At 42.7% G+C, this 22468-nt stretch overlaps 1 protein-coding gene and 2 pseudogenes across 1 annotated transcript; all 3 read left to right on the top strand.

The window, feature by feature from the left end:
* The first annotated feature begins 9875 nt into the window (after positions 1-9875).
* LOC136534679 (solute carrier family 40 member 2, chloroplastic-like) lies at positions 9876-14456 on the top strand. The gene is given in 15 exon segments (XM_066527066.1): positions 9876-10323; positions 10943-11150; positions 11231-11294; positions 11546-11670; positions 11747-11836; positions 11943-12122; positions 12337-12411; positions 12583-12684; positions 12774-12833; positions 12835-12883; positions 12957-13103; positions 13186-13292; positions 13368-13481; positions 13575-13879; positions 14098-14456. Coding segments are annotated over 15 exon segments (1776 nt in total). The 5' UTR covers positions 9876-10177; the 3' UTR covers positions 14102-14456.
* Positions 14457-17499: 3043 nt separating this feature from the next.
* On the top strand, positions 17500-18567 carry LOC136534676 (putative invertase inhibitor; annotated as a pseudogene).
* A 1505-nt stretch (positions 18568-20072) lies between these two features.
* Positions 20073-22464, top strand: LOC136534678 (uncharacterized; annotated as a pseudogene).
* Positions 22465-22468: the final 4 nt, after the last annotated feature.

The raw sequence follows: 22468 nt of genomic DNA, 5'->3' as shown, positions 1-22468 counted from the left end.
GTAGTGAGTAGCCCAATGGCTCTATTTCGTGGGGGCTTCTATTTAAGTCCCATGGCTGGCTCAAGCTCACTCTCTTGGCCATTTGCATTGACATAGCAACCTTGTGAGCTTAGACAAAGCCTTCCCACTCATCTCCATCATTGTTTCATCATCATTGTGAGATTGGGAGAGAATCCAAGTGCATTGCTTGAGTGATTGCATCTAGTGGCACTTGTCATTCGTGTTTCGCTGTGGGATTCACTTGTTACTCTTGGTGGTTGCCGCCACCTAGATGGCTTGAAGCAGCGAGGATCATTGAGCGGTGGTCGATGATTGTCTCCGGCTCTGATTGTGGTGATTATGAGGGGTCTTGTGCCTTCCCTAGCGGAGAGCCAAAAGGTAACTCTAGTGGATTGCTTGCGTCATTGAGTTACCTCACTTATGTGTAGGTTCTTACGGTGTCCAATTGTGTGGACGAGGTTCATGCAACACCTCTTAGCCGCTAAACCACTAAGTGTTGGTCGATACAACGGGGACTAGCGTGCCGGCAAGCACATGAACCTCGGGAGAAAAATTGATTATCTATTGCCCTTTGGTATTCTCCTGGTGATTGATTTAGTATTCATCTTGCGATTGGTTCATTCCTCTATACGGCGGTATAATCACCCTACTCACTCTTTTATATTCTTGCAAACTAGCTGTGGCAAGCTCTTTAGTGTAATTAGAATTAAGAGCTTCCTTTGTTATTTTAAGTTCATCTAATAGAGCTCTTTAGAGTAGCAAGATTGAGAGCTTTTAGTGAGTAGTAACTTTGCAAGTTGTGTGCCTAGTAATCATTGAAACTAGAATTGTTGGATAGGTGGCTTGCAACCCTTGTAGAGCTAGAGCAAGTTTGCATTTTGCTATTTATCATACTAATCAAATTGCTCTAGTTGATTTGTAGATTTTTAAATAGGATATTCACCCCCCTCTAGCCATATTAGGACCTTTCAATGTACCCAACCAAGCAATTGGTGAAGCAACTAGAAGAGCCTCAACCAAAGCCACAAGTTGAGCAAGAGAAGATACCCCAAGAGCAAATCAAGATCAACCATGAAGATGGTTGTAATTTGATGATAAAGAAGAAGAAAACTAGAAGGGGTGGAAAAGCAAGAGAAAGAGCATTGCGTCCAAAGATGAATCAAGATACAAAGCAAATGAGCAAGAACAAAGAAGAGAAAATGGAGAAGATTGCTCACATGAGATGCTATAGTTGTGACACATTGGGCCACCTAGCTTCGGGTTGTCCAAACAAGCTTGAGAAGAAGGCTCAAGCAAACAAGGAGAAGCAAGACAATGAGAAGCACAACATGAGCAAGGAAGAAAAGGCTCAAGCAAAGAGAAAGTGCTACTCATATCGGGAAATGGGACACATGACACATTCATGTCCCCTAGGTAACACTCCTAAGCCTATTTCAATTGATGATGATTCTATGCTTAGGAAGGATGGTAATGGTACCTCTATGGTTGCTATTATAAAACATCCCGCTACTCATACTAAGACATTGCCTAAGTATGTTGCTCCTAACTTGAGAGGACCCAAAATTGTTTGGGTACCATCAAAAAGTGGATGAATGTGTATAGGTACCATGACATTAGAGTCTTGATTCAATTATTTTTATATTAATCACCATATGTTGAATCAAGCATTGAAGCTTAATGCAATTCTATCCCAATGCCAAACCAAGAATTAGTGAAGTCCAAATGTGCTTCAGCATACAAGTGTCATGATCAAGTTATGGTGATTTATTGGATTATTTGATGGCTTGCAAAAATACTTGAGTTAAAGCTTGCAAATTGGATGATCATGAGCTAACCAAGGTATATATCTTATTGATCATTTCATTTGGGTGCATATGAGTTGATTGAATTGGATAAATATGCAATGTTGCTTGCTATAAGATGTTTGAATGGATAAATTGATTAGTAATCAAGTTTGGATTAATTTGTGTTGGATAAGTTCATATGATGACATATAGTAAGTGGATTGAATGGATTTATGTCTTATGAAAGTATTCAAACAAGTTGATTTCAAGTTTGATTCACATTTGAAGTATAGCTCAAGTGATTGAAATCTGTCTTATATTGCAAAATCTGAGCTAGTTGTGATCTTAGCCTTGTTTGAGTGATTAAAACTTATTATATTGGTATAAAAATTGGTGTACATACTATAGACTTATGATATAAGATGCTATACAAATTTCATGAGAATTGGATAAGAGATGCTATAGTTTTGAAGTGAATCTTGTCAGCTATAGTGCAGTAGTTTTTAGCATGTAGCAATGATGGAAGAATTGAAATCTGGTAGTAATCTAGAAGTCAAATGAAGCTCAAATTTTTACAGTTGCTAGATAACTTAGTTAAGAATATCTCCACCAAATTTCGTAGAATTTGGATTTGTACTTTGGGAGATATGCATTTTTCTTTGAAGAGTACAAAATCTGCTAGAAAAGTGACAAATGTTGGATTGCTCTAGAGTCACTTTGATTGAAAGGTCCTCAAGTTAGAAACATGTTTATAAGTAATTGAGGCACCTAAGTTTGGTATTAATATGATCTTTAAGCATGACAATCAAAGAGTATAAGGCCATTTGATTGTGGAGTGTACTTTGCACACATTTGGTACTCAAATTGGAAGATCAAGATCAAACTTAAGATGAAGATGAAGTTTAAGTTCTAATGGCTATTGAAAATCATTTGCTAGAAAGAAAAAGACTTAAACAAGTAGAAAGAAAAGGACTTAAAGAAGAAATCAACGTTACTCATCAAGTTAAGTCCATCATTTGGATCAATCAATCAAGTCATTTCAAGTGAGTATCAAGAATGGTTTTTGGAGAGAGGTCACTTCTCCCTAGTGTAGGGGCTTGCCGCCTATGAGTAGGTAAACCAAGTGTGGTACTTGGAAGACTAACATGGAAGTGGTAATCCAAAAAATATTTGAGATGCTTAGTTGAAGCAATCAAAAGGATTGCTCAAGAAAAACAAGCAACACCCAAAAGAGAGCTAATCATGATATTTCAAGTGGTATTCTCACAATGATGCTCTCATGCAAGCATTGATCAAAAGATGAAGCAAGCCAACCACAACAAAAAAGTGGTATCTCAAGAAGCCCTACACAAGATATAAGTGGTATAAGTTACAAGTGGTATCTACAAGTGGTGTCATCCAACAATCAAGTGATGTCCATGAAAATACAAGATTCAAGTCTTAACCATTTACCCTAAATACATACCTTTGCATCAATGAGAAGCACACCTTTTATAGAAATTGATGACAAAGGGGGAGAGATTGTACAAAGATATGAAAGCTTTAAGATTAAGATTGTACAAGGGGGGAGATAAGATATGAAAGCTTTGGGAGAGATTGAAATAAAGAAGTAGAGGTTAGACATGGACAAGGACAAAGATGGAGCAACATTAAAAAAAAGAGATGGATCAAAATTGTTGGACAAGAGAAGCACATAAATAGGGGAGCAAGCTCATGAACTTTGATTGATTGCATTTGATATGTGCATATTCATGTGCTTGCTTGCATTGCATAAGTTCTTAAATTCAATATGCATGCTTGTGTGAGGTATGCTAGTTGTAGAATTTGATTGATGAAATAAAAACTAGCATGCATAGGATAATAGCTAGACACTTGGTATGCTTTTCAAGTAATGCTAGTATCTTGGTTTTGATGTTGATCTCACGAGGTTATCTAGCTAACCATGGTGCTAAGGATGAACTTAAAGGTGCAACTCCGATTGGTATCACGTTTCAAAGGTTTACTTTATACACCTTAGCATCATTTAGTAGTAATTACTTTTCCATAATTTTAATCTATGCATATGTGCGAGCTTCAAAACAAACACTCTAGCACATATGTAGGGGGAGCTAATACTACCATTTTGGGTTTGTGGTACTTGTCCAAAATCATTTACACATGGTAAAATTGCTTGGGTAAGCAACATGAATCCAAAAGAGCTTAATTTCTATATCTTTGTAGAGTTGTCATCAATTACCAAAAAGGAGGAGATTGAAAGGTCCTTGTGTGGTTTTGGTAATTGAGTGACAACCCTAGGTGGACTAATTATGTTTATGTGAGATACACAGGTGATTAGTCCACAAGTACATGTGTGTGAGCAACATATGCCATGAAGGTGAAAATAGTTTGGAGATGTTGCAAAGCTCACACATATGATGATGAAGGAGCTTATTACACATGAGACATGGCATTGAGTCATATGATCAAGGTGGAGAAGATCAAGACAAGACTTGGCTTGATGGACCAGTTGCAAGCGTGAAGGGCAAGTAAGAGGCTTTGGAGCGATGGACCACATGGCGGTGAAGCTTGAGCAAGACTTGGCACTGATGAACGAAGGTAATGGTGAAAAGCAAGTGAAGTCAAGATCGATGAACCAATATGATCACGTGATGATATGAAATGGATCATATCATTGTTGATCATGTTGGTGCATATGTTGCATCGACATAGGAGATGGAATGGAATACGCAAGGCAAAGGTATAACCTAGGGCATTTCATTTCACCGATCATAGGTGTGTAGAGAAGTTGATGACCAAGTTTAGGATAGATGGCCGTACTATCAAGAGGGGCAAACTTGTTTGCATATCCATCATCTAGTGCCACTCGAGTGATCTAACTTTGCATCATCCCTAGGATCGAGTGGCGTGGCAAGTTGAGTGACTAATCCTTTGGAAAATGTTTGTGAAAAGCTAACACACATACACATAGTGGTGTACACTTGGTGGTGTTGGCACATTTGCAAATGAGAAGAAGTTAGAGTTGTTGTGAATCAACTTAGAGAAGAGAAAAAGGCTTTTTGGTGTACTCCGAACTATAGGATGCTCCTTGGATTGGAATACTGTTTTGATCCATTGTGATTTGGATCAAGTATGCTTATGGGATGTGTAGCCCTCTGAGTAAGTTTTCCAAAATGTCCAAGATCATCAAAATCGGAGTTCAGAGCTAAGAGTTATAGCCGTTTTAGCATTGAAAGGTCTATGACTGAACTCTGCGATCTACGTGTCTGGTCAGCACTTGCAAGTCTGGTCACAGCGTCCGGTCAGTGTTTTTAGCGTGTCTAGAAGCGACCGGACACATGGAGAGTCTGGTTAGCGATGTCTGGACGCGTCCGGTCGCTGAAAAACATCTCTGGAACCTCTCTATAAGTGACCGGACGCTGGGAGAGTCGAGTCCAGTCGTAGGAGAAAGGCAAGTCCGGTCAGTTGTGTAGAAATGTGGTGGTAACTGGACTCAGACTTGGCGTGTCTGGTCGTTGGACCTAGGCGTGTCTGGTCAAGAGTATGTGCACGTGGGAGCTAGCCGTTGAAGCCCAACAATTGGCTTCGAAAGGAGGGGACACGTGGTGTCATCCTAGCGATCGGACTCTGTGACCTGCGTGTCCGATCGTTATGACCTGCGCGTCCGGTCAGTGAGCGTTTTGTCTAGTAAAGGGGTAACGACTATTTTAGCCCTTGGAACTATAAAAGGAGTGTGTGGCTTGACTTAGGCTAGTCGCTGAGCACCCTCTTACCTATGTGGCTTGTGTAGGAGTGCTTGGATGCCCTCTAACTCACTTGTGCTTGCAAGAGTACGAATCGATTGCGAGTGAGTGTGATTCTAGTGCGTTGCATTGTGAGATTGCATCGAGTGGCACTAGATGATTGAGTTGCAAGCCAGTGGCGCTTGTTACTCTTGGAGGTTGCCACCTCCTAGATGGCTTGGTGGTGGTCTCCGTCGAAGCCCGCAAGAAGCTTGTGCGGTGCTCCGGAGAAGAGCTTTGTAAGGGGCATTGTGCTCGCCCCGTGGGAGCCGCAAAGAGCAACTCTAGTTGAGCATGTCATTGAGCTACCCTCACTTTTAGGGTAGGTTCTTGCGGTGCCCAACGTGCGGGTTTGGCGGGTGATGCCAATTAGTCGCCGAACCACCAAGTGAGCGGTGGACACAACGGGGACGTAGCGTGTTGGCAAGCACGTGAACTTCGGGAGAAAATCACCGTGTCAACCTTGTTCTTCCCATTGGTTTGCAATCCACTTACATAAGCTTGTAATTACTTTTATATACATTGTGCTTGTGTAGTTGCTCTTGTAATTAGTTAGCTTGTGTAGCTCACTAGTTACCTTCTTGCTTGTATAGCATAGAAGTAGCTCCCTTACGTGACTATTTTGGTTTGTGTAACCTTATTAGTCACATTGCTTAGTTTGTGTAGCTAAGTATTTGCGCTCTCTAATTTGTCATTGGTTGCCATATTATTGAGCATTGCTAGTGAGCTTAGCTGGCTTTGTGCTTTTGCTTACTAGCATATTTAGAAGCTCTCCGTTGCGTAAAGTACTAGTGGCATAGGTTCGTGTGACCTTGCATCTAGAATTGGTTAGGTGAGCTCTAGCTAGCCCGGCACCTTTATTGCTTAATTAGGATCTTTGCAAGGTGCTAGAGAACATAGATAGAGGGGTATAGTCTCGGCTAGACCGATTATTATAATTCCGCATTTGTTTCGGTTAGCCGACGTGATTAGATTTTAATAATGACTATTCACCCCCCTCCTCTAGTCGTCATCTCGACCATACAACCCTGCTGACCTTCCTTGGTAGTGGGTTAAGAGGTTGGCCGCCTCAGGCGAAAGGGTAAATCATGACTCACAGTGAAAGTGTACACTCTCTATAGAGTGTAAAACTGGTATATCAGCCATGCTCACGGTTACGAGCGGCCTTAGAACATTTACGGAATAGATGATGAACACTGATGATACTGATGATAAAGATGCTCACTAATGATTACTGTTTATGCTATTCATTATTCATGTTTACTTGATCATGTGTTTATGTGGGCTTATGGATAAACTTGTTGCCACCATATTTCTAAAATCATGACTCATTAAAAGCTAATCGCAGTTAACCAGTATTAGCTTGTCGGTGTTTCGAGTAAACACCAACAAGTAAATTTCTAATATTACGTGTCTGGCTCGAATGGTGTGCTAAGAGGACACGAGGTTTATACTGGTTCGGGTGGAATGTCCCTACGTCCAGTTCGTTGCTGCTGCTCATGTTACTAGCACTGAAAAGTTCATAGTAGGGGTTACAAACGGACGAGAAAGGGACAGGTCCCAAGTCTCTGGTGGAAAGAACAAATGGGTACCGAGAGCTCGGTCGCTGCTCGACTATGTGTTCGAGGTTTGATGCTAGTGATTTTTTATCTGATCTGATGCCTCTTAGTGAGGTGCCCTGCTTTCCCTTTTATAGGAAAGGGAAAACACGTTTTACAGCGGGAGAAAAGAGGAGAATGGGAGAGAGAGAGAGAGAAAGTCCTTCAGGGTCGCCGGGCCTTTCTTTTCCTTTGCGCGGGTCCCGCTGACACGACGGTGGTGACAGGGACAGCTCCACGCCGGGCGCCTGTCCGCCGATGATGCCATGCCCTAGCGTTGTTAGCAGGTCGTTACGTCCCACTCCGCCCCAGCGGGCGGCGTGGCAAACCAGCGTGCTGATTAGCGACCGTATAGGGAGTAGGCAGCATAGTGACCACGCGTCCATCACTGTGGGTGATGTGAGTTTCCTAGAATGACATGTCGTGGGGACGGGTCGTGTTGAGACGTGACCTCTCCTTATACGATGCCAGAAGTTTGACCTTGGGTTATACTTTCTAGCCCGTAGTGGTTGGCAGTGGCATGAGCTTCCGTTAGGAGCCGTGCTGGAGGGATCGGGTGAGGCGGAGCTAGCTTTCAGACGTCAGGCGAGGCAGAGCCTGCCCTCAGACATTGGGCGAGGAGGAGCCCGCTCTCAGGGGTCGGGCGAAATGGAGCCCACCCTTAGAGGTCGGGCGAGGCGGAGCCTGCGGCCTCGGTGTCAGGCGAGGCAGAGCCCGTCCCCAGAGGGCGGGCGAGATGGATCGCATGACCTTGGGGTTGGATGAGACGGAGCCTACCCTTAGAGGTCGGGCGAGGCGGAGTCCACAGGCTCGGTGTTGGGCGAGGCGGAGCCCGCCCCCAGAGGTCACGCGAGGCAGATCGCACGACCTTGGGGTCAGGCGAGGCTAAGTCCGCGACCTCAATGTCGGGCGAGGCGGAGCCCGCCCCCAGAGGTTAGGTGAGGCGGATCACATGACCTTGGGATCGGACGAGGCGGAGCCCGCAGCCTCAGTGTCGGTTGGAGCTGTAGTCGCACCATTGACTGCTTGGATGGATTAACGTATAACGACCATTAGCCCCTCCTCTTCGGGTACCCTAGTATTGGTCCCCGATAAAGCCTTTTGAGCCTCATGAACCCTATGTTATATTTGTTGAGTACGATATGTACTTACGCTTGCTTTACTTTTCAAATATTTGGATAAAATCCCGAATGGGTACCAGATTGCTAGAGTTTGGAGGAATTAGGCTTGTGATCAACCAGTCAGTTATCTCTGTGGAATTGAAGTCTTCACCCGAAGATCAGAGTTATCTTTCCGCCGTTTGCTATCTAAGGTTATATTTTTTATACTAAGTATGTTATATATTGAGCATTATCTTTTGATATTACCCTTATTTGTAGTTATATGTGAGATTTGACTTCCTAGACTTACATATGATGCACATCTAGTTTTGTTCTTAAAATCAGGTGCTAGATATGAATATTTGTCATTTCTTTATACTAGCTTCTGGCAAAATTGAACATGACTTGTGGTGTACATATCGGTACAACTCGATGCGACCATGTATATATATATGAGAGAATTCCTTATTTGACACTGGAAAAATGAGTCGTTCCTTTCTTGGCCCTGAAATTTTCTTCGTTCTCTATTTGACACTCACTTCAACTTTCGTTCCTAATTTGACACTGCCGTCAATTCCGTTAGCTAACGGTGTTAACTGGCCGTTAAAAAGACGTTTTTGCCCCTAGAAAAAAAAGCGGCGAAGCAAATTTGAGAGGAAAAAAAAACCTGCGCCTTTTTTTTAGCTGGGCGCATGCATCAGAGGCGGGCGCAGGTTTTTTTTCCTCTCAAATTTGCTTCGCCGTTTTTTTTCTAGGGGCAAAAACGTCTTTTTAACGGTCAGTTAACACCGTTAGCTAACGGAATTGACGGCAGTGTCAAATTAGGAACGAAAGTTGAAGTGAGTGTCAAATAGGGAACGAAGAAAATTTCAGGGCCAAGAAAGAAACGACTCATTTTCCCAGTGTCAAATAAGGAATTCTCTCTATATATATATATGAACACTGAGCACAACTCAACAAACATATTACTGTCATTGCCCTTAGATTCATTAAAACACATAAATTGTAGCATTAAACAGGAGCTTTGAATTTATTTGATTTAATTTAATTAAATAGACTAATAAAACCTAGTTATATCAATAATAACATCTTCGTCTTACTTCCTCTGTCTCAAAACAAGTGTCACTATAGTATCCGCGTTGGTTAAACTTTTCTAAGTTTGACTAGATTTATGCTAAATATTAGCAACATTTGTATCTCTAAATAAATTTATTTTAAAAATAAGCTGAACGATCTATCTAATGATATTAATTATTTAGTATAAATACTAATATTTTCTTTGTATATATTTGGTCAAAGTTAAAAACGTTTGACTTGTCTGAAAGCGAGAACGACACTTATTTTAGGAAATAGAGTAATGTATAGAATTTTTTTAGACCCATAGTATGCATATTCTTTTAAAAATATTGTGGCCTGCATTCGGACTTCTCTCGAGGATAAAAGCAAGGGTGATTTTGACTGGACGAGATTCCCAACGGAATTTCAACCATCTGTGTCCTGTGGTTTTTTTTATGGCAAAAAAAAACCTGAGGCCATGTAATGCATCGCAACTCAAACCGCGACTATAAATTCCACGGAGATTCCCGGGCAGTTGCACTGCTCCAGAACGGAACATCTCTCGCTCTACTGATTCTGGGATTTTCATCTAACATCACAATGCTAGAAAAATCATCAGACGGCTGATAGGGCCCCTCCTATCTCTCCTCCATCCTCCCCTCCACTGCCCACTCCCCTGGATTGGAGTTGGGCAGCTTGGCGCGCCCCCTCGCTCGCTCCTCTCCTCTGGTTCTCCGCCCTCTCGCCCCCGCGCCTCCGCCTCATCATCAAGATAAGGCTGCAGTCCTGCAGGCACATGCTTCCGGAACCTTGTGCCGAGCCTGAACTCCCCGGCGGCGCCTGGTCCTGTGCAAGGCTGCATGAGTAGTCGCGCCGCCGCCGCCGCCGCAGCCTCCGCTCTCCTCGCCTCGCCACAGGCGTCCCTCGTCCGCCGCCGCCGCCTCTCCGGCGCGTGGACGCTGCGCCTGAGGCCCACTGCCTCGTCCCTCGGCGTCGCGGCGCTCAGGTGAGTGTGTGTCTATCTGCTTGCTGCTGCTGCCGGCCCGCGCTGGCTCTCGCCGCAAAACGCGGCGGCTCCTTTAGGGTGCTTTAGTGCGCGAGGAGAAAGGTTCCTTCTTTCGAATATTGGAGCTCGCGAGGTGGACGAGGGGTGGTTTCCTAGCTTATAGGGGATTTGAACTGGGGACGATTCATGTGCAAGATTGGTGGTTGAGATTAGGGAAGGTTGCTTAACACTGGTAGGTTAGGTTCTTCCCATTGGGATGCTTGATGTGGGAATCAGGAGTTGAAATGTGTCATGAAGCGTGTTTCTTATGGTTAATTTTTGCTGTGGATGCTGGGCTTCTGGCTCCTTTATAGCTTTTGCTACTTTCGGTTATGGAAATGAAAGCTAAATTATGTTGCCTTGCATGTGTGTATAAATTTTTCCTATTGGTATAGATGTGTTCAACATTGAATCCGGTGGGGACAAGGGAGGTTAATTGACTAGAAACACTGTAATAGCATTCGGGGTCCAGCTGATTGAGCTCATGATGCTGTCTTCTTGTATTAGATTTTGCTCTTGAAATTTCCATCGATTTAAGATTCTGTAGACCACTAACATGTTGCATGTGTGTGTTTGCCAGGCTACAAAATTTTGTCCCGGAGTGTTACATTACAAACATTGAGGTTGATGTTAGTACTGTAAATAAAGAAGAAACTTTCGATGATCACCCATCATTGCCATCAGTATGCTCCATTCCAGTTGTTAATCTTCGAGGAGATGTTCTAGATTCTAGTCCTTTTCCGCTGCATGATAGGGCTTCCTGTCCTTCTGATTTTGAAGAGTTGCCGGTATGGATCTTCTTCCCTTACTGATGTTCTTTGTCGAATGGTTTCTTTTTTCCTTTTGTAATTTTTTGTTTATAATACAGGTCTTGTCTGAAGGAGAGCAACATACTTTGGCATCCACTCCTGCTCATCCTGCTGGACTATACGGTATGTTTTTTTTTTCAGGATCACCTCGATTGTAGCACCTGCGTTACTGCTTACTGCATAAGTTATTCAAATATGCTGCAAATTTCTTGGAAGAACAAAGATCCATGTTATGGGTAGTTGATTAAAAAATTCAAGGCCTTGCAGAAGGAGCAATAGCTGTACTGTACCCCTATGGATTCATTTTTTTTACCTTAAGATCTTCCTGTCATGGAACTTAAATAACCTTTAAACATCATACAACATTGATGCAGCTCTATATGCTAGTTACTTATTTGGTAACTTGGTGGAACAACTGTGGAATTTTGCTTGGCCTGCTGCACTGGCAATTCTTCATCCAAACCTATTGCCTGTGGCTATTGTTGGTTTCTTCACGAAGGTACTTACCACTGTAATTAATTTAATTTGAGATAAACCTTCTATATCAGTAGTCTAATTAAATCGATGATCTCCAGCTTTCTGTGTTTGTTGGGGCTCCAATAGTTGGCAAACTTATGGATCATTTCCCTCGAATACCCATGTACACAGCATTGAATGCTGTGCAGGTGCATGTCCTTTATCTTCTCTAGTCTCTTATGTTTGGCAAAAAAAAAGGACAAGTTGCCATGTTCTTTAATTGATGCTAGTTCTTTGTGCAATCTGATCTTGCAGGTAGCCACTCAGTTGATATCAGCTGCAACTGTCATCTATGCTCTAAGAAACCTGAGCCATGGTTCTACAACAGCTGTGGTTCTGAGACCTTGGTTCATTGCACTAGTGGCAGCTGGAGCTATCGAAAGGCTTGCAGGATTGGCGCTAGGAGTGTCCATGGAGCGCGACTGGGTTGTGTTGGTAGGGTTGCTAATCCCCATTACTATTGTAGACTGTTGCTTTGTCTGACTCAAATACTTGATATCACCTTCCTACAAGATAAATTTGTGAGATGGAACTAAGAACCTACATCAGTGCAAATGGAAAAGTTTGTTATCTTATAGAGATTTCAGAATAACTTGCTTGTTGTTGTCTTTGATCAACTTGTTCCCTTAAAATTCTTTTCTCTGTGAAGTTAGCAGGAACAAACAGGCCTGTTGCATTAGCTCAAGCTAATGCTGTGCTCAACCGACTTGATCTAGTTTGTGAGGTGCGATTTTTCTCTCTTAGACTTGCATATAATCATCTTATTTCATTGATACTTCAGCACACAACAAAGCTGATCATTGATCAATCTTATTTTCTATTTGTTGGATGCAAATAGCTGAACACAATATCCTGTTTTGAGTGGACATAATAACCTTTCTTGGGATGATTGCAGACAGTTGGTGCTTCGGTTTTTGGCCTTCTTCTGTCCAGATACCATCCTGTGACCTGTTTGAAGATTGCTTGTGGTCTAATGATATGCAGTTTCCCTGTTCTGGTAAACCACATTTATCGTCACTCCTAAAACTTGAATAGGGTAGCCAGACGTAGCGTCCTCACAGTGCTATTTGGTATTTTCAATTTCAGGTCATGTTGGGTCAACTAATCAATAGAGTTTCATGCCATGCACTTGATTCCTCTAGAACCAGCCACTGATGAATCTATTTGTACTGATCTTTTAGATGTACGCAGGATAGGTGAGGAACTTTGATATGATTAGCTTGTTAATTTTACTTTGGTGTATGGTCTAACAGTCTGTTTAACCTTCAGTTCAAAATAGCTTGAGTGCTATCAAACATGGTTGGAATGAGTATAAGCAGCAAACAGTTCTACCTGCAAGTGCAGCTACCGTGTTCCTAAATTTCAATGTTGCACTTGCTCCAGGTGCCATAATGACTGCATTATTGATGCATCGCGGTAGGTTTCACTTCTCTGGTTCAAATCTGTACAACTACCTTAAAAGGCTCTCTACAAGACTATATCTATCAATTTTGAACAGGTATCAGTCCATCCCTTGTTGGTGCTTTCAGTGGATTGTGCTCTATCATGGGCCTTGTTGCAACATTCATCTCCTCAAGCCTGGTGAAAAGAGTTGGAGTTCTAAAGGTGTGACATCTACCTTGTTGGTTTTGTTTCAGTAATTTCTTTTGCAGTTCATGCAAACGGCTAATGTTATAACAGGCGGGGGCTGCTGGATTGATATTTCAAGCTTCACTCTTGTCAATTGCGCTCACGGTGTATTGGGCTGGTTCAATTTCACAAAGGACACCTCTACTTATATTCCTAGCATCCATTGTAAGACTGAAATCTTCACTCCATATTTCCTCTTTCAATAGAACTTAGTTGAATGCTACTGAGTAATCCTATCTATTCTGTGTTAATCTGCAGGCATTGTCTCGGTTGGGGCACATGTCTTATGATGTTGTGGGGACTCAAATCGTCCAGACAGGTGTTCCTGCTTCAAAAGCAAATCTAATTGGAGGAATGGAGGTTTCAATTGCAAGCCTTGCAGAGTTAGTCATGCTTGCTATGGCTATAATTGCGAACGATGTCTCCCATTTTGGCTTCTTGGCGATCCTGTCTGTGTCATCAGTTGCTGGGGCAGCATGGATGTTCTGTCGGTGGTTAACAAATCCAACAGATGAGCAGAGGGAACTATTCATGTTTGATCCCCTTTATCAAGTTCAGGCAATGTAAGTATTGATTTTTGTATCTATGCTTTTACTTTATTAAGAAATCCGGGATCAAAAGTATTTGAACTTTAGTTGACAAGGGATTCTTATTCTCTGGCAAGATATTTGCATCCCTGATTTTCAGTTTAGCTATTATCTAAAACAGAAACTACTACTATTAATGTCCAAACATAAAATATTAATCAGTCCTAATAAGATTGTTACATCAAATCTTGCAGGTAGTAGATGAGGCAGGATATTCCCCAACACAGCCAGGAAAACTGTAGGCACGGAGGCGCCTACTTGGCTGGTGGTGCTTGTCGGATCTGCAATACCCTTATGATGATATTAAGATATGTGTGACATTTAGGTTCAATACAAGATACACTTAGGATAGAAGCATTTACTCAATACAAGATACACTTAGGATAGAAGCATTTGCTCCTCTTTGTCTCAGCCATGCGCACAATTCAATTTGTATACTCATTCATCTCCCCACCTGTATAGCACATATTTGATCTGTTTAATCGTTGCTTTGTTATAGCTGATGTAGACCAACATTAACAGCCAACAGTAGCACGAAGTCAATAACATCTAACCTCCTCAGCTCCTCTGTTCGGCGGGACTTATTGCTGCTGCAACTGATTTGTTGCAAGAGAAAAACACTATTCCATGGCTGAAAAAGTAGGGCTGGTTCTTGCTTATAAGCTCAAGCGAACAGAGCCATGCCAAATGTGTAATGTGTAACTGTATCTTTAGTGGATGCACTGTCTTCTTTCTCCTGTCATCTTGGTTCCTTGTTATTTGGTTAATGTAAAGTCCGATCTTTCTGTAACCGAGTTAATTGCTGTCACAGTGGTGCTGTGGTGTAGTTGGTTATCACGTTAGTCTTACACACTAAAGGTCTCCAGTTCGAACCTGTTGAGCACCAATTAATTCTGTTTTTTATTACCTCATCTTAGAAGCTACTTCTGCAATGCATTTCCACTGTAGTTTTCTCATTTCTGATGAAGTGATGAGGAATGAACCTATTGCCATTTCGAAAATTTCACTCATTTCCTGTTTGCATAAAAATACAAGCTCTGTTTTGGTGGAGTTGGCCTCTGTATTGTGATGATACCTGCAATGCATTTCCACTGTAGTTTTCTCATTTCTGATGAAGTGATGAGGCATGAACCTATTGCCATTTCGAAAATTTCACTCATTTCTTGTTTGCAAAAAATGCAAGCTCTGCTTTGGTGGAGTTGGCCTCTGTATTGTGATGATACAGGAACCTAAGTCTTTCAGGGGTTTGTAGCTGAATTGTTTGTCTCATCGGCAATGAGGTGTCAGATAGTTACGATAGATCATGTCCTGTTGTAGAAACAGTCATTTAAGTTCTCACCATACTTTTACTTTGAAGTTCTTTTTAATTACAATGCAAATACAAGTAGAAAAACAAAGCATCTCATGTAAAAACTCTGGTTGTGGACACTATTCACTCCAGCAGCCTAGTTCTTGACATTATTTTTTATGTTTGTTTCAGTAACCTATATGTCCCATTTGAAGAAATGAAGTTTTAATTAATTAGCTCCTTGACAAACGGCATGTCATAGTATTAATTATCTCAAACATTTTATCTTTTTTTTAGATAAAGGAAGCTTTATTTGAAAAACTGAAGTTAGAGCTATTAAAACCATCACAAACATCTTTGTATATGTTGCAGAAACTTATACAATGTAGGTCATGTGGAGCTATCAAAACCACACATTGTGCGGCATAATCGATTCCATGTGTGCATTCAAGCAAAACCTGGAATCAAAATGGTATGCAGTTTCTTAAGCGAGATCTATTTTGATCACTACAACAAATATAAAGATGTGCGGTAAACTACATAGTTAACTGATTATATTTCCTTGGTATGGAAGACACAACTCTTCAACAAATTTGTCGAAATCCAGAAAAGGATAAGATGTCTACTGAAGTTAGCACAATCCAAGGTGAAGGAATCTAAGGCTTTTCTGAGCCTTGAGTGTACATTCTGACTAACACTAAAACCGAATAAGCAAATTCTTTTCTTTTCTTTTTTGTGAAACGCAGTTAAATAAGGAACTATTCAGTTAGATGCCCTGTCCATCACCACAAATATGGTTATAATTGAATCCAAGTTTAGATACCCAGCCACCACAAATATTCTCTGTATTGCATGTCCGGCTTTTTCATACTGAATTATGAGAGTAAACGTGAGTCCTACAAAGTTTGGCCCAATCAATATTGTCAATTATTGTAAAACCAAATGAGTATTTGTAAGGTGAGGTCTTAGAAAGAATTTATAAGGCATATTACATAGTCTTATAATATATTCTCAATTATTATAAAACCAAATCTTCGATATTTGAAATATGAATATAGCTGGTATAATGAGTGTCAACGATATTGTCAACTCCCCCATGGTATCATCGCATATCTAGTCCCCTAGATATAGGGTGCACCAGGTCAATAATTTAGAGTTCTGCATCTATATAAGGTATCTTCACCATCATGCTATACATATGATCATCTTAGTGTGTTGGGAAGTGTGGAAGGAAAGAAATGCAAGAATTTTCGAGCATAATGGCGCAACAAATCAACAAGTACTAAACAAGATTAGAGATGAAGCAAGGCTTTGGAAAAGCGGCAGGGAGCAAAACATTTGGCAACTCTTCTACCTTTTTCTTGATCCTTTTCTGGGTATATTTTATTTTGGGGGCGTGGCAGGCTAAAGCGCCTTAGCCATCTTTGGCTTTCTCCTTTTTAATATAACAGTCAGCTCTCCTGCCGGTTCGTTTAAAAAAAAATGTCAAGTCAATCGGAAATCCTATTATAATAGGACTAAGAAGCGAATCCTAACACAAAAGATCAAACTTGACTATATACCCCGGGCTATATAAGGAAAGTAGGGTGGCTAGCTAGACAGGATATTTTCCATAGAACCTCATCAAGCATCGTCTCACCTACTCATGTTGGCACAAGCAATACAATTCACTATACACTAGATGTAAGGCACCCGTGGTCTGAACTAGTTATTCGGCCCCATCAAGCAATTGTGTTGTTAATGTGCATACTCTACTACCATAATAGCAATTTATTGGAGCATGAACATCCAGATTAGATTAAAAAACGATTATTTGGGTGCACCCCAATCCACGTGGTTTGGAAGAATTTGGAGTGAAAAATTATCCAACCAAGAACCAACAAGCCTAATAAATAAAAATAAAATGTACTCTCATCCTTTTTGTTATAAACACCCGGCCAATTCAATGCGTCAAACTTTTCACTTTGTGTGACGAGCGAGGACTACAACGTATACTGCAAAGATGAAACTGCTTTCTTTGATTATTTCTAGTGTCCTATGAAGCCCGCATTAAAAACTTTTTCACTGTATTTGCCCCCTCCATTGTAATTATTTTGTATCTCAGAAATTCAAACTCAGAAACAGATAGCAGCTAATCATCATTTGCTATTTTTTGCCCCTCCTATTTTCTCACCGGTAGCCTTCACTGGCTACCGTTCCTGCCACTTTTCCCGGGAAAATGCAGCCAGCCAATCCCCTCCTTTCCCTCACATTCAAATAAATCATTAACTAAATAAACAGAACTAATATAAACCCATTATTAATTGACCACGTCTCCTTCTATTTACACCAGACCGTAATCAAACTGTATCCTCCATTTCTCCCCCCTCTCCTCCGCCATGACGACGCCGCCGACGCTCGTCGCCTGCCTCCTACTCAGCCTCCTCCTCGCCGCCGCGGTGGCGCCAGTACCGGCGGGCGCCGTCTGCGTTCCGCGCGGGGGTCACACCAAGCCTGGGCCGCCGGCCAAGGCGAGCCAAGCCGAAGCCAACGCCCGCGCCGGCGCCGCCGAACGCCGATCGCGCCTGGGCGCCGACATCGTGCGGAGCCTGTGCCTGAAGACGGACTACCCGGACCTGTGCATGTCGTCCATCGCGAAGCAGCCGCAGCCGCAGCTGCCGGGGGGCAAGCGGCTGGACGGCGCCGGCGTGCTGCGGCTGGCCATGTCCGCCGTGCGCGCCAAGGCCGCGGAGGCCAAGGCCGCGGCGGCCGCGCTCGCCAAGCGACCCCAAGACGCAGCCGCTGGCGCGCAACCCGCTGCTCGACTGCGTCGAGTCGTTCGACGACATCGCCTACAGCCTCGACCAGGCCCAGAAGGCGCTCGCCGCCGGCGACCGCGGACACCACGGGCACCATGCTCGACACCGTGCGCACCGACGTCGACACCTGCGACCAGGGGTTCGAGGAGCGCGAGGAGCTCACGCCGGTCATGGCCAAGCACGACGCCGAGCTCGCCAAGCTCTCCAGCAACTGCCTCGCCATCGCCACCGCGGCCGGCCTGCGCTAGATCGACTGGCCGGCCATATATCGTTCGGTCATCATCCATAGCTGTGCATGTGCTAGCTCCTAGGCAACAGCAACAACATATACCGCCACCTTATAATTAACTCTCCACACATCAGAGAAGCTTCACTCATGCAACAAACTTGTGTATCCATGGATATCCAGGAAGAAGATGTAGTTAGTGTGCAAGCGTTCCGGTTGTAATGTTGCAGTACCTTCTTTCTTGATTTCGTTTTCTTTTTTTTCCCCTCCTCTTCATTCCTTCTACCATCACGAAGAACTGATTGTTCACTGACGGCAACATGGATGGAAAACTTGATCATGTTTAGAACAACTGCTTTAAGAGTGGTTCTGTAAAACTTAGATCTAAACTCCTAGTTTAAGAGACTCTCCAAAAATAATAGTTCTCCAAATAGGAATCATTCCACAAGAGAGCCTGCATGCATGGACACATGCAACTCGATCTAGAGGAGTGAAATTTTTTTGTTGACATCATCGTTGTCCTAAATATTTTTAGAACTTAAGAAGTTGTAGTTAACAAATTGAGCATCTAAATTAAATTCTAATTACAATGAAACCTTCAAAACAAAATCTCACTTGAGTATATTTAGACAATATATTTCGTTAATGAACATTTTTTTATCATGGAGATAGAACATTTTCTTTGTATTAGGCAAGGCAAATATTCTAGCATCAAGAAACAATGTTCCGTCTTCAGAAGAAAAATGTTCTAAATTCAGAATAATAATACTCCAAATTTTAGAAAATAAAATTCTACATTCAAGTGAATTAGTCGTGTCTAGTTGTAAAACAAAAAAGAGAACATCTAATAGATACCATAAAAACAATTGAAATAATCCATTGACCATCACACATGAATACTTCATGAACAAGCTAAAATATAACATAGATATTTCATGTGTCTCGTGTGAACAGTTCACATTATGTTTGTGGAACATCATATTGATAGTAAATTTTAGCAACCCAAAAATACACTACAGAATATCTCATAGGTACTATACAATCATTGCAAAATACAACATATATGAAACATGAATACTTTGAAAAAATTAGAATACATCATAGAACATCTCAAAATACTATGATAACAATAAATAATACATCATGGAACACCAAATGTAACGTGAGCATCTTATTATATTCTAGAAGAAATAGTTCAAGTGAATATCACTCTAAGATGGTAGAGAAATATATAGAAACAAGCAAATAACATAACATAACAAAACATTAATGGAAAAACAATAAAAGATAGAACAAAGCAGAAGGGGAAACAAAAATAAAAGACATGGAATAGAAGAAAAATAGAAAGAACGTCACATGGATACTATTTAACAATCTAAAATATTCGGCATGGGATCTCCATCCCCCACGCGCTTCAATGCCAGCCCAAAAATCATGAACAAATGTTCTTGATATGTGCTCTGTAACCCACACAAATGTAGGAGATACATAACAAATGCAGACAAGCAATGGTCCTGTTTGCTTCTCTTATGAGCCGTACTATTTCAGCGAACGAACGATGTTTTTCTCTCGCAACAAATCAGCGAACAGTACTTTCAGCCATGACTTTTCAGCAAAGCGAACAGGACCAATATTCTAAATGATTAACTTTTTTGAATAGCTTATTGAAATTTTATTCTCTCCATAGTTATCTCTCCTTTCCTTACATGTTAGCTTCTTAACTGTTTATTCATATTTGAAAAAAAAAATCTTGTGTGTTAAGAAAGTGCAATGGCTGTTTCTTAAATTTCTATAAGCACATGTATTAAAGTAAAAAATGCACTGAAAATTACATTCATGCCCCCTCCGTCACCCACTTCGCCGTACGAATCCAAACGACCCTCTTCTCGGGCCTCCTCCACCGGCGGCGGCGGCGGCGGCGGCGGCAGAGAGGTCACGTAGCCCTCGTCGGAGCGTCTCGGATCCTTCCGTGACCCTACCCGTCTCAGGTTCGTCTCTTTCCAATTCCGGGTTCCTAAATCCTAATCTACAGTTTACACGCTCTGCAGTATTTTCCTTGACGAATTTGGTGGCCAACGAACTCACGGTGTCTCTCCCCCTTTCCCCTCGCGTCCAGATTCCGGTCAGATGGAAGGCGGCGAGGGCTCCGGATTCGACGCGGCACACATGAAGAGGCGGCGGAGCAGCGCGGCGAGGCGGCCGAGGCCGGAGGGCGGCGGCCCTGCCGCGGAGCAGGCGGGGCAACGCCTCCCCTCCGTCACCGTCGGCGTTCGTCCAGGAGCGGGCCGAGGAGGCTGCTGTTGACTTCGGACGAGAACGCCACCGGCCCCGACGGGGGCAACCGTAGGGCGTGAGTTCATCCTCGAACGCTCCGTCGCCGGAGCGCGCGACCAAGGGCAGCATCCGGCTCCGGTCCGAGGCCGCGGCCGGTGGCTCCAGGAAGAGCGAGGGTAAGCAGCAGCCATGGTGCGCATGCCCCTGAGGGGAACCGCGGTTCGTCGACGGCCTGGTGAGAAGCTGGGGAAGGTGAAGCTCAAGATTCGTAACGTGTTACCGAAACCGAACCCTGATACGCCGCCTAGCGAAGCCTCCACGGCCTGTAGATTCGCGGCACCAGCAAAAGCATGGCCATCTTGTGAGTGCTTTGAATTGTGTTTTCATCTTGTATTGTACTTGCATTTGCACCAAATCGCCACATAATTTAGTTCTGGGAGAAGACTAGCCACCTTTTGAAATCAAATGGAAAACTACCTTTATTTTTAGATAATGAAATGGAAAACTAGCTGATTTTGATAACACAAAGACAGACTTGCAGATATTTGCCTCAATATTCTAGGCTTATAGCAAGAATATGTGTCCTTTGCAAGTATCTCATTTTGTTTACTTCAAGATGCTATACACAATTGGCAACTGACTCGAAAGGGTGAACTGCTTGTAGACTGAAGGCGCAAAAGATTCTGACAGGTCAACCTCTTCACGAGACAAGAAAGCCCGAAAAGAGAGGTCAATTGAAGAAACAATGGCGCAGGAGCAAGCAGGCAAAGTTCAGAGAGAACCTTCTTCAGATCCTGTCCGGAAGAGTAGGAGGCTTGCTAAGAAATCTGTGGACAATGAGTTTGATGAGGACTATGATACAAGCAATCTTGGAACTCCTGAAGATTGGGATGGTACTGGTGAGCCTAAGAGCAAAGGTAATAGCTCTAAGAAGAGTGCCTCAAAGAAAGGGAAAAATAGGAGCAAGGTGTATGAGGCTGATAATGATTTTGTTACTTCCCGATCTGGCAAGAAAAGATCTAGAGAATCAGCTGATGATGATAATACTGAAGAAGAACCAACCTCAGACAGTGAGCCTGACGTCGAAGGACACCGAACAAAAAACAGCGATTGAATCACCTGTCAATGTCAGAAGTGAACCTCTCACAACACGTCCGCCGTGCCCTTCAATCATGGATGGATGGAAGCAGCAGCAGTACTGTTGAGTTCCCTGATGGTCTACCTCCAGCTCCGTTCGAGAAGTACATACTATCCTTTGCCGTCGTTTTGTGCAGTTCAATTTGATTAGAAGCATCAAACTTGGTTCTTCTGCTAAATGCATTTGAAACATATTTCTGTTGCACCAGGCAAGAAGGACAAGCTTTCTGAAGAGGAAATGCTTGCAAAGAAGGCATGAAGCTGCTCAGCGACGCAGGATGCAAGGTGGAAAAAGCCACTAAAGAAAGTGAGGTAGGAGAGAAATCTTTTCTCACCTTTTCAATCAATATTTGACATGTTTCGGTTTCCAGGAGTCATCAACTATGTTTGATCTCTGCAGTCAGAAGCTATAAGGAAAATATTGGGCATGGACTCTGACAAGAAGAAAGAAGAGAGGAAGCAAAAGGAGCGAGAAGAGAAGGTTCGATGCATCATTTGGTTTTGCTCTGTTGTGCCCATTGGTGTTCTATAATACTAGCAGTACCACCTTGCTGAGCAAATCATTTTCTTAATACAGGAGCGAGCTACCAGAGCACAAAACATCGCTGCAAACTCGGTCCGCTGGGTCATGGGGCCCACCGGAACCGTTATTTCATTTCCACATGCAGTAGGCCTCCCCAGCATCTTCGACTCCAAGCCTCACAGGTCATCCTCACATCCTTAATCCTTTGCATGCTTGTCCCCCAAAATTGTGCTAAAGCCACGACTTTAGGGCATCTCATCTACTACTCTCTTTGTGGCAACGAGCAGCTACTCTCCTCTACGGGAGAAATGCGCTGGGC

The sequence above is a fragment of the Miscanthus floridulus genome, unplaced genomic scaffold, assembly GCF_019320115.1.
Source record: "Miscanthus floridulus cultivar M001 unplaced genomic scaffold, ASM1932011v1 os_2177_1, whole genome shotgun sequence".
Lineage (NCBI taxonomy): Eukaryota > Viridiplantae > Streptophyta > Magnoliopsida > Poales > Poaceae > Miscanthus > Miscanthus floridulus.
The sequence above is the reverse complement of the archived record's forward strand: the minus strand, read 5'-3'. Positions and strand labels throughout refer to the sequence as shown.